Source organism: Phacochoerus africanus, chromosome 5 (assembly GCF_016906955.1).
Source record: "Phacochoerus africanus isolate WHEZ1 chromosome 5, ROS_Pafr_v1, whole genome shotgun sequence".
Lineage (NCBI taxonomy): Eukaryota > Metazoa > Chordata > Mammalia > Artiodactyla > Suidae > Phacochoerus > Phacochoerus africanus.
Genome location: NC_062548.1, coordinates 52,991,419 through 53,003,392, shown reverse-complemented (window position 1 = coordinate 53,003,392; position 11,974 = coordinate 52,991,419). Strand labels below are relative to the sequence as shown.

At 51.3% G+C, this 11,974-nt stretch overlaps 1 protein-coding gene across 1 annotated transcript; it reads left to right on the top strand.

The window, feature by feature from the left end:
• The first annotated feature begins 737 nt into the window (after window positions 1-737).
• Window positions 738-11,388, top strand: ECRG4 (ECRG4 augurin precursor). The gene is made up of 4 exons (XM_047779186.1): window positions 738-1,093; window positions 4,931-4,978; window positions 6,672-6,829; window positions 11,038-11,388. The coding sequence occupies exons 1-4, from the start codon at window positions 1,015-1,017 to the stop codon at window positions 11,194-11,196; spliced, it is 444 nt and encodes a 147-aa protein (XP_047635142.1). The 5' UTR covers window positions 738-1,014; the 3' UTR covers window positions 11,197-11,388.
• Window positions 11,389-11,974: the final 586 nt, after the last annotated feature.

The window sequence follows — 11,974 nt, the reverse complement described above, 5'->3', positions numbered from 1 at the left end:
GCACTTCCCTGGGGTCACTGGAGGAAAGAGGATATCTTTGGGGTTCTCTCTGGCGCCTCGGGAAGTCTGTGAGCCCAAGGCTTGGGGTTCTCTCGGACCCCAGTCTCCTTTTCCTTTGCTCTGTCTGCTTTTTCCCTCTCCACCCAAACGCGCTTCTTTCTGTTGGGGGAGTGCCAACCGCATCACGCAGAGGGTTCTTTACAGGTGAGATGCTGAGCACCAGCAGGTGTAAACACTGAGGAGCCAGATTTAGACCAGGAGTACTCAGCTGAGCTCTGAACAGATTCTGGAGGCGCCGGATGGGAGGAGGGGTAATTCACATGGCGGCTGCAGTGTAGACGGGCGTGATCAGGCCTGGGACTGGAACGGCAGGCTCGGTTCTCGCCTCCCAGCTTCACGTTGGTACCACTTCCGTGCGGGGATTCAGGGGCGCACAATGGGGAAACTTGTCCTGCGAACCTGCGGGCTTTATCTGCTCCTGGTTTCTGAAAGGTTTCCCTATGCGAGTAGTTAGGAGTGAGGTATTTTCCTGGAAGGCAGCTCTGAACGCAGACTGTGGAGACTTTCAAAATAACACGATGCAGGAAGCTGCCAAGTCATCCCTCTGAGCGCAGCACGGGGGGGGGGGGGGGATCCAGGGCGTTCCAAAGGCCCTGTGCGGGAGGGAGCGGGCTGGGGTGGCCTGGCGGAGGGCAGTGAGGACGCGGGCTAGCGGGGCAGGTAGCGGCGAGACCCAGAGGCCTGAGCCGGGATCCGGCCGAGCATCTCCACCCGTTCCGCGGCTGGAGAGAGGGGCGCGGTGGCTCAGCGCCGACGCTTGGCCGGCAGCCCGTGGGCACAGCGCCCGTCTGGCGGGTCCCGCCCCTGTAGGGACGTAGGGACCGCCCGCCCGTCCGCCCAGTACCCTCGTGCGCAGTCCTGCCGCGCACAGTGCCCTCGAGCCCCGGTCCTCCTGCGCCTGGTCTCCCAGCGCCTCTTCTTCCTGCGCAGCGTCCTCTGAGCGCACCCGCAGCCATGGCCGCCTCCTCCGCGCAGCCCGCAGTCCTGGTCATGACCGCTCTGGCGCTGCTCTTGCTGCTGTGCCTGGGCCCAGGTAAGGAGGCGATGCTAGGGCTCCAGGGAGAGGATTGGTGAGGGCATGGGGTCCTAGGTACCCATCCTGAGCCCGGGCAAGGGCCAAGGGGTGAAAGGGGTCTTGGGTTCTGCCCTCCTGCTGTGGCGTGCTTGGGCAGAGCCCAGGGTCAAGGGCAGGGTCTCGGATGTGTGTGGCAATCTGAGGAAAAGAGAGCAACATTAAGTGGCGCAAGAGGCAGGGCCCAGTGGGCACGAAGGCCGGGAGGTGCGCCCAGGGCTGAGCAGAGCCAAAGGCTGTCCCTAGAGTCCCTTACGGGCAGGCATTCCCTCCCTGGCTCTTTGGCTAGGTCAAGTTCAAGTCTGCAAAGCTGCCAAGCAGACCTCCCCTCCCAGCTGAAGAACAGTTCTTAAATGAGAAATGCTTAACCCTTTCTGCTGCTTGGAGCCGTCCGAGAATGGGCTGAAAACCTGTTTTGCTCGCTACAAAATGTGCACATTATACATACATTCCTTAAATGACGTGGGTGGGTGTGCAGACCTTTGAACCCTGGGAGCCCACAGACCCCATTTCAGGAAGGGTGACTGGAAACCATAGGTTTTGCCCTCACCAGGTTTTGCCCTCACCGTGCCGTGTCCCCTCCTGTGATCCTTTGTGGCTCACTAGTGGCTTCATACAGGCAGGGTGTGCCTTTGAGCCTCAGGGCTGGGAGGCACACCCCGACCCACTGCCCTGGAAGGCTGGGGGTGACTGCCCTGAGACCCCGAGGCTGGTGCTTTTCCCACCACTAAGCAGTCACACCTGCGGTGGAAAAAAGGCAGGGCTCCCTTGATTGTTCAGCTTCTATGTTTCGGGCATTCAGCACATCAAGGCGCACCAGCAGAGGATGCAGGTGGAGCCCCCAGGGGCTGTGGAGCCTGAGGAGACCTCTGTTCTAATTTAGTGCCCCAGCAGGACCAGTCAATCATTTTTCCATCAAGAGCTGCTCCCTTTGTTCCTCCCATTTTAAGAAGCCCATCTGAATAAAGCATTGGGCTATAAGCCAGTCCTCCTCAGGACTTGTATTTTATTTCATTTCTACCAAGAATGTTATAATAGGAGGCGGTTCAAATACTAGCATCACTGAGCTGGAATGTGAAAGTTCTTATGACACGAAATGAACATCTTTGCATCAAGTCCCCAAGGTGGCTCTTTATGACACCCAAAAGCTTTAAGTGGAGAAAGTGATCATGGCCCCTTCTTGGGCAGTGTATTAAGAACTTCAAAGGAGACATCCTGCCATTCTGAGCCTGCTGGGAGGTGGGATGCCAGGTAACTGGATTTGATCAGTGCAGGGGTGTCTCCAATCACAGACTGGCGAAAGTGACCAGTGATGCTGGGGTGAAAAATCCATAGTATGGCAGGAAAAAACCCACGGATACTGATTTGTTCCTTTCCTCACATAAATTTAGCTGGGTGTCCAATTTGATGCATTCATACTTATAGTCCTACATGTAGTAATCAGCACTGTGACATCACTAATAATCCATAATTTAGGACCTAGCCCTGCTTTTCAGTTGTATCGCTGAATTTGGTGAGACTTTCATTTCTGGGGCAGTTGTGACACATTTGCTGTGAGAACTTGCAGCTTCATCGAAAATGCCTAAACCCAAAGTCTACCTCAAATCCGGCCATGTTTCATCAATCAGTTGTAAAGTGCTCTTACAGAAGGCAGACAGACAGAGGGACTGTACTTAATTCTACATGCACGACCCTGTGACTTCTTAGAGACCCATGCATGTTGAGATATTCATCAACACTCTTTTTTGTGCTCTGTCTGCTTGGGCAAGTGTTTCTATAGATTTTTGAGTTGACTCTTGAGGCTGGAAGGGAAGCACAGACTGAGAGCAGTCCCACCCATCTAACTAACCCCTACCCCGCAGCAGCCTCGCGGCGCTCGCTCAGTACTGATGCCCAGCCAGCTCCAGCCTCTACGGATGGGGGGGGGCCCCTTGGGGTGACTTACCCCAGCCTTGGGTGGCTGCCCGCTGCTGGGAGCCTTACTTCCTGCCCCAGTCTACGGCTCAGTGGTGACTTAGAGCCATCGCACTCCTCCTTGAAGTTTCTTTCCTCTAGTTAAACATCTAAATTCCTTTCATTTTTTTTTTTCCTCATGTAACACACATGGACCCTTGTCCTCTCTGGATCTTTTCCTCTGACCAGAACTCCTGTTTTTCTGTGACCATCTGAAAGTGAGATGTTGGCATCTGAACCAAAGAGTAAAGGGGTGGTCTGATCAGAGAAGTGACAGAACAGACACAGGACAAGTATTTCCTTTTTGCAAGATGCTGTCCTTTAAGTAATTAATTTATTTTGACTGCCCCGCAGTATATGGAGTTCCCCAGCCAGGAATCAGATCTGAGCCACAGTTGCGACCCATGCCACAGCTGCAGCAACACCAGATCCTTAATCCACTGTGCCGGGCAGGGGGTCAAACTTGTGCCCCAGTGCTCCCAAGACGCCATGCTACAAATAGGCTCCCCCCACACAGTTAGTAGTAAATTCTTTAAGCAGGGGGTCTTAATCCTTTTGGGGTCCCAGACACTTCTGAGAGTCTGGCAAAACCTCTAGCTCCCGTTTCCAGAAGACTGCACCTTTGCAGATGCCAACATGGTCTGCAGCTGTTGGGGGAGTGTCAGGGACCTCCAAGGGTGTGGGCACCATCATCTCAGTGTCTCTGTCTGGGAGGCCAGACTCCTGCTCCCTGCACCTGATGACACCCTGCTCACTCCTTATGAGGCTGGGCTCTTTTCCCAGGAGCTCTGGTTCCCCCTCCACAGGACAAGCCTCCGTCCTGTACATAGCACGAGAAGATCAGATGCTCCCATAGGTCCCCAGCTCTCCGGGAGGATGGAGTATTATATCAGGTCAGATTTGTCGTTTCCTACTAAATGATTGAGCAGGTTAGAATCAATTTTTTTTCTTTTCCTTTTTCAGCTGCCCCACAGCACATGGAAGTTCCCAGGCCAGTGATCAGATCCGATCCACAGTTGCGACCGATGCCACAGCGGTGGCAACACCAGATCCTTAACCCACTGAGCCTGGTTGGGGATTGAACCTTTGTCCTGGTGCTTCACAGATGCTGCCGATCCCCTTGCACCACAGAGGGAGCTTCAGAAACACTTTTAGATCTGAATAAAAACAACAGCAAATGGTACAGATGATGCCTGGTTGATTAGATGACAAGCTCCAAAACGGGGCTGACCTTTTAGCTCTAAGGCATGTTCCTGGGCTTATGGCAGAGGAATCCCACCTCCACGTCCATCCCATGGCTGTCTTCTCTATGGTCTCACCTGCCTCCTCATATAAGGACCCTGGGCTTTAGAGCCCAGCCTAAATTGCATGTCACATCACCTGAGGTCCCTAACTCTCTACGTCTGCAGAGACCCTATTTCCAAACAAGGTCAGGTTCAGAGGCTCTGGGAGGATCTGAATTTGGGGCAACACTCTTCAACCCGTTGTTCCTGAAAAGTCAAGTCTGCAGGCTGGTAAATAAGAGAGGTCACGGCCCCAGCATTATGTCCGAAGGGCTGAAAGCACAAGATCACCTTTCCTAGCAAATGGTTCCAATTGGCTCAAGTAGCTCAAGTTGCCCAGCTCAGCACGGTTGTTGTCACTGCTTTGAGCCACAGAGAGCCTGGCTTGCTTTTTCTGCACAACAGGAAAGGCAACCAGCACTAAATACTGTAATGTTACCATACTGCCAACTTGCCAAAGCAAGAGAGGGGCACAAAGTGCCTTTTTTCCAACTTTGATTTTTGCATTTGAGAAATGTAAGGGCACAGGGCAACCTTGAATACTTTGTTTTCATTCCTTCAGGTGGCACAAGTGGAAACAAACTCAAGCTGATGCTTCAGAAACGCAAAGGTAAATACAGCCCAAATGCATAAGGGTTGCATTCTTAACTGGGTGGCAATGAAATGGGGATATGATGTGTTCACTGGAGTCTCGGGTTTGGAAACGCAGACGTGTTTACTCCTTAAAAGGTTAGCTGACCTGAAGGTCTCCCTCTGTGAGGATTTGGGCGGTCTTTCACCAGATAAACATTATTGCCGGCAAATGCTTTTCTGAAAGCTGTCAGCGTGGACTCAGAGGAACAGAGCTGCAGTGTTAATTGAACGCTGATTGTTTTCAAGCCATGATACTCTCTGGAGCAGCGCCTCACATTCAGAGCACATGCAAGCTCAGTCCTGGGGCACCACAGAGCAGTATCACTGTGGTCGCTCCGTATCCATCACTCTCCCAGGATGCCTTTCCTTACGTACACCTGCTGTGCAGAACACGCCTCTCAGGGATGCAGTCACTCGGCAAAATGTGGAAACAGAATGGTCTGGGAGCTACACAGATGAATCCTGGGCTGCTGGGGTCAGTCCCATCATGTGTGGTCCTGAGAATGCCAATTTCCCTCAGGACGCTTGTCCTCACTTGTAAACTAGGAAGTTATCCCTCCCTTAGAATGAAGGTACATTTATTCTATTCCCAGAGTTAAAGGGGCTCCTGGGAGGCTGAAGTCTGCTCCCTGCTGTTGAGCCCCTGCTTCCCAGCTGGCTCAGCAGGGAACCCTCTGATCACACATGGCCCCTCTGGGAGAGGGCTCCCAGGGAGCTCTCAGCTTCTTCCCACCCCCATCCCCCAGGCCCCTGGGATTGGCCCCTTCCTGTGCCCCTGTGTCACCAGGGGTGATGGAAGCTCTCACAGGGCCACCTGGCGAAGGGGCACCAGAGAGCAGCTGGCCGAGGTAGTCACCACTCCTCCATGTACGTCCTCAGCTTTTATCTAAGAAACACATACTGTGCACCTACTGTGTACAGAGCAGTGGCACAGGCCCCGGGGGAATACACAGATGAAAAGAGGGGGGAAAACAGACGTGCTGATATTTATCCACATGAGCAACGGGCACAGGGGCGTTGGACTTCCTTTTCCTGCACAGCTGCCACAACAACCCGAGGCAGGGCCCAGTGTCCTAGATGAAGGGTACAGGGGCTCTGGCCCAGACATCGGGCCAGCCCCGAGCATCTGCAGAAACGGGGCCTTTTCAGAAGCTCAGCCCTCAATGGAAAGAGGCTCAGAGAACGTGGGAAAGCAAGGGTCACGCCCTTTGAGAGGCAACTGAATGGTCGCCAGTCACAGAGTAAGGCCCAGAATTGGTGGCAGTGCAGACAGGAGGACTTGCTGCAATGCTGGGCTGGCCCGCTCAGCTCTTTCTCCCTCTTCTCCTAAGCAAGCCCACTGCACAGACAATGAACACATACTACGGTGGACTGGATGCCCAGAGGCCGGGGGAAGCAGCAGCCCCTGCCCAGGGTCTGGGGTCCACCGTCCGGGGTCCGGGCTTGGTGCACGTCTGCAGAGGTGGAACCAGTGCCCAGATGGGAGAGCCTGCTAAGGGAGCCCGGGCAGATGGCGGAGACTGCGCCGAGTCCCGCGGCTCGTATTCCTCCTGGAAGGTGCCACTAAAGCCGCCACCTGCCACGTGGGATGGGGGAGGTGGCATAAAACAGGGATTCACCCCAATGAAGAAAGGAATCATTCCACGTACTTTGGGGACCCATCGTTTCAGCTTCTGCTCCATCTGAGACCCCAGTGGCTGTCCGCGAGAGCAAGGCCAAGGAGTTCCTAAGCAGCCTGCGGCGCCAGAAGCGTCAGCTGTGGGACCGCACGCGCCCGGAGGTGCAGCAGTGGTATCAGCACTTCCTGTACCTGGGCTTCAACGAAGCGGTGGGTGATTGCGCCTGCACAGCTTGGCTTCCCACGGGGTGGGGGACGGGATTGGGGGGAGGCGGGGGACAGTGGCCTGGCTTCCTGCAGGGGGGTGGGGGCAGAGGCGTGGTTTGGGGAAACAGGGCTGAGAATTAAGTTCTGCTATTGACTCTGAAATCAGAGACCCCTTTTGTGCCCAGCTTTCAAGGCGTTGGGTCACATGACCATCAGCCAAGGTGTAAAGGCATCAGCTAGAATTTTCCAGCCCGCTGTGCCAATGCAAGTCTCTCCCATAAGGTTTTGAACGTAGAATTCCAGAGACAGCCCCACCCAGAGTGGTTGGCTCTTAAATTCATCAAGAATCTGATTCTCCTAGAACTCCACAGTTTTCTCCGGGTGTCCTTAAAACAATTCACCTCCTCCCAAAATATTTTCACTTTGCCTCAGAACCGTCAGAAACAACAAGATTGATGCACAGGCCCTTGAAGACAGTAGAGGAAGATGAAAAGTGACTTTTAAAGAGAGGCAGGTTAGAGTTCCCGTTTTGGCGCAGCGGAAACAAATCTGACTAGTATCCATGAGGACTCGGGTTTGATCCCTGGCTTGGCTCAGTGGGTTGGGGATCCATGTGACCTGTGGTGTACGGCTCAGATGTGGCTCAGATCTGTCATTGCTGTGGTTGTGGTGTAGGCCAGCAGCTGTAGCTCCGATTAGACACCTAGCCTGGGAACCTCCATATGCCACGGGTGCCACCCTAAAAAGAAAAGGAAAAAAAGGCAAAATAAATAAATAATGAAGGATGGGTTTTTGCAGATCGTTTGGGGAAAACGGGTCTATGCATTTGCAGGAGGTATGGTTCAGTTCATGTGTCCAGGTAGCGTGAATGGACATATGCACCAAGTGAAGGAAAAAGAACACTTGTCATCCGTGACTCCCAGGTGGGGACCAGGTACAGGGAAGCCAGCAGCAGAGTTCCAGTGGGAGATTGTGCTGCAGCAGAGCAAGTCTGCATGGCGATGGGGTAGTGGACATGAGCCCTGCCCTGGAGAGGAGAGCCTGCTGCCCGGCCAGGGAGCACACATGGGGCAGTATTTCCAAGGGTTTTTCCCAACAGGCCCTGGCTCATATTGTGAGTGGAGGGTGTATACAAAATTCTTCAAGAGGCAAACAAAATTAAACTGTTCAGAACTTCCCATCATGGCTCAGTAGAAAGGAATCTCACTAGCATCCATGAGGACGCAGGTTCGATCCCTGGCCTCGCTCAGTGGGTTAAGGATCCGGCGCTGCTGTGGGCTGTGGTGTAGGTCACAGACGCAGCTCGGATCCTGCATTGTGGTGGCTGTGGTGTAGGCCAGCAGCTACAGCTCTGATTCCACCCCTTGCCTGGGAATCTCCACATGCAGCCCTAGAACCGTATCGTAATTTCCTTCTAGTTCCCAACCATTAGACATATCAGTTGTTCCCTGTTATCTTCTTGCTACTCACCTATAGTTTTCTTGCTGTGCACATCACTAAGCACTTAGAGACAAACTGTGAGCCCAGCACGTTTCTAATACTTATATGAACTACTTGACATTTACAGTAACCCAAAGGCAGGTACTTTTTGTTTGTGTCTTTTTTTTTTTTTTTTTTTAGGGTCACACCCACGGCATATGGAGGTTCCCAAGCTAGGGGTTGAATCAGAGCTGCAGCTGCCGTCCTACACCACAGCCACAGCAATGCAGGATCTGAGCCACGTCTGTAACCTACACCACAGCTCACGGAAACACTGGGTCCTTAACCCACTGAGCAAGGGCAGAGATTGAACCCAAGTCCTCATGGATTAGTATCTGGTTTGTTACCACTGAGCCACAGCAGGAACTCCACAAGGCAGGTACTATTATCTGCATCTTCCTGTGTAGTTTGCTGTTTAGTGTTATTTGCCCAGTGGAGTCATGGGCCAAAAGGTAGAATCAGGATCTTTAGGTATCAGCAAATCATATCTTCCCATAAGCCACACAGGAGAGCCCCACTATTCTTGAATCTTCAGCAGCATCTGGCATTCACAGTGAAACATTTTAAAAACAAATACATGTACTTAATTGGTAGGTGAAAAAGTCACGTCATATTTTAGTGATTTGCATTTTCTTGATTATCAGTATTTGCAGGTCAAGAAAATGGGTATTAAGAGTTTAACATGGGGAAATGGTTAAAATAATGCCTGGTGACAAAACCAGAATAAAAATGGGGGTCAGCGAGTTTCCCAGTGGCTTAGCAGTTAATGGTCAGGCATAGTGATGGCTGTGGCTTGGGCTTAGTCTCTGGCCCAGGAACTTCTTCATGCTGTGGGTGCAGCCAAAACCAATGGGGATCAAGTAAGATTTTAGTAACATAGAAGAGGCTAGAAGGAAATACATCAAAGGGTCAGTAGTGGTTGTCTCTGGCAGTGGAAATATCCCGGTTTTTCTTTGTCTTCCTCCCACATACACATTTTTAAAATACGAGTCTACATAACTTCCGTATTCATGAAATATTTTTTAGATGATTTTTATTTTTTCCATTATAGCTGGTTTACAGTGTTCTGCTAATTTTCTACTGTACAGCAAAGTGACCCAGTCACACATACACGTATACATTCTGTTTCTCACATTATCCTCTATCCTGCTCCATCACAAGTGACTAGATAGAGTTCCCAGTGCTAGACAGCAGGAGCCCATTGTTTATCCATTCCAAAGGCAATAGTTTGCACTATTAACCCCAGATTCCCAGTCCATCCCACTCCCTCCTCCTCCCCCTCCCCCTTGGCAACCACAAGACTATTCTCCAAATCCATGAATTTCTTTTCTGTGGAAAGATGTATTTGTGCCGTATATTAGATTCCAGATGTAAGTGATGTCATATGGTATTTGTCTTTCTCTTTCTGTTGTGAAATATTTTTAAATGTATGGAAAAGTTATCATAAGGCAAAACCTCAGACGAGATCATAAAATGAGAAAAACCAAGAAACAGGAGTTCCCGTCGTGGCGCAGCAGAAAGGAATCCGACTAGGAACTATGAGGTTTCGGGTTCGATCCCTGACCTCAATCAGTGTTAAGGATCCGGCATTGCAGTGAGCTGTGGTGTAGGTCACAGACGCGGCTCAGATCTGGTGTGGCTGTGGCTGTGGTATAGGCCAGCAGCTGTAACTCCGATTTGACCCCTAGCCTGGGAACCTCCATAGGCTGCAGGTATGGCCCTAAAAAGAAAAAACAAAAACCAAGTCACAGGGGTGTCATCTAGGCATGGTGACTTCAGTTAATACTGTTTTGTGTATTTGTTGCTAAGAGAGTAGATCTTTTTTTTTTTTTTTTTTGGCCGTGCCTGCGGTATGCAGAAGTTCCTGGACCAGGGATCAAACTTGTGCTACAGCAGTGACAATGCCAGATCCTTGACTTCTAGGCCATCAGGGAACGAGAGTAGATCTTAAAAGCACTCATCATAAGGGAAAGAAAAATGTCATAACTCTGAGAGGTGGTGGATGCTAAGTGGGCTTAGTGTGGTGACCATTTCTCGATGTCAACAGCTATCGATTCTGTTGTGCACTTGAACTGCACATAATGTTCTGTGTCCTTTGTACTCCAGGAAACAAAGGGGTGAACAGCAGACTCCACATGCCCAGGCTGTAAACCCAAAGGGCATCCTGTGCTTCTCACTATCTTCAGTCCCTCCCTCTACTGTCTTTTTTTTTTTTTTTTTTGGCCTTTTTATGGCGAACCCACAGCAAACAGAGGTTCCCAGGCTAGGGATCAAATCAGAGCTACAGCTGCAGGTCTACACCACAGCCATAGCAATGGGGGATCGGAATCACGTCTGTGACCTACGCCACAGCTCACAGCAACGCTGGATCCTTAACCCACTGAGCGAGGCCAGGGATCGAACCCACATCCTCATGGATGCTAGTTGGGTTCGTTAACTGCTGAGCCACAATGGGAAGTCCTCTTTATTGTTCTATATTGGAGTATAGTCGATTTACACTGTTGGGTCAGCTTCAGGTGTACAGCAAAGTTATTCATCACTTTTTCTATTATAGGTTATTTCAGGAGATTGAGTGGTGGTCCCTATGCAGCAGGTCCCCTGTTGCAGGAATTATCCTTAGGAGGGGTCGTTCATTGTTGCAGAAATGCCACCCCAGAGGAACACGGCCAGTGGGTTGTGCTGCAGGTGATGCTGGCCTTACACCTGTCTTCTCACATCTTCTTTTGCTGCAGAAATTCGAGGATGACATCACCTACTGGCTCAATAGAGACCGCAATGGGGACGACGACTACGATCACTACCAGCGGCACTATGACGAGGATGCGGCCATCGGTCCCCGGAGCCCCCACAGCTTCAGGTATGGGGCCAGCGTCAACTACGACGACTACTGACCAGCATGTGCGCCCCGCACAACGCCTGGGGCCCCGTCTGCTGTGCCTCGTCTCAGCTGGCCTTCCTTCCCCACTTTCTGCGGCCAGAATGGAAGCATTCAAAGAATATACCTGCCTTCAGAAAGTTCATGCAAGTACCCAACCGCGCATGTCACTGAAAAAGTAGAAATAAAAGCATTTTGTTAAAAAGTCTCAGGATTCCTTTGGATGAAAAGTAAGCTGGCGACAGTTTTCCTTCCCTGCGCGTTTCTGAAGCTAAAGCAACCTCTCGGGGGCACAGGTCCCGTCCCCTCCAAAGCATTCCCCTGGCAGGAAGCCTCACCACCACCCCAGGCAGCCCAGAGAGCCAGCAGGGTGTCTGGGGTGTTAAAATGCTGCCCCCACTGCAGGCCAATCAAACAACCAGCAAGAACGTTTAGTTGGAAATGAGTTCAGGTTTCAGAACGAGGTCTGGGGATTCTAATCATTAACACGGGTTGGTGGGTTTGCTGTTTCATGCCCTGAGCCAGGAAGGACCTGTTTCATATTATCAGGCAGGAAAAAAAGGGTAATAGAAAAAACATCGAAGTTTAGTTGATTTCAGAGACTTGCTTGTCTTAAAAATTTAAACCTTGTCCTATGAAGTCAAGGAAGATTTAAGAATATACTTTGAGAGATTCCCTTGTGGCTCAGCAATAACATATCTGACCAGTATCCATGAGGACACAGGCTCAATCTCTGGCCTCACTCAGGGTGTTAAAGATCCGGTGTTGCCATGAGCTGTGGTGTAGGTTGCAGA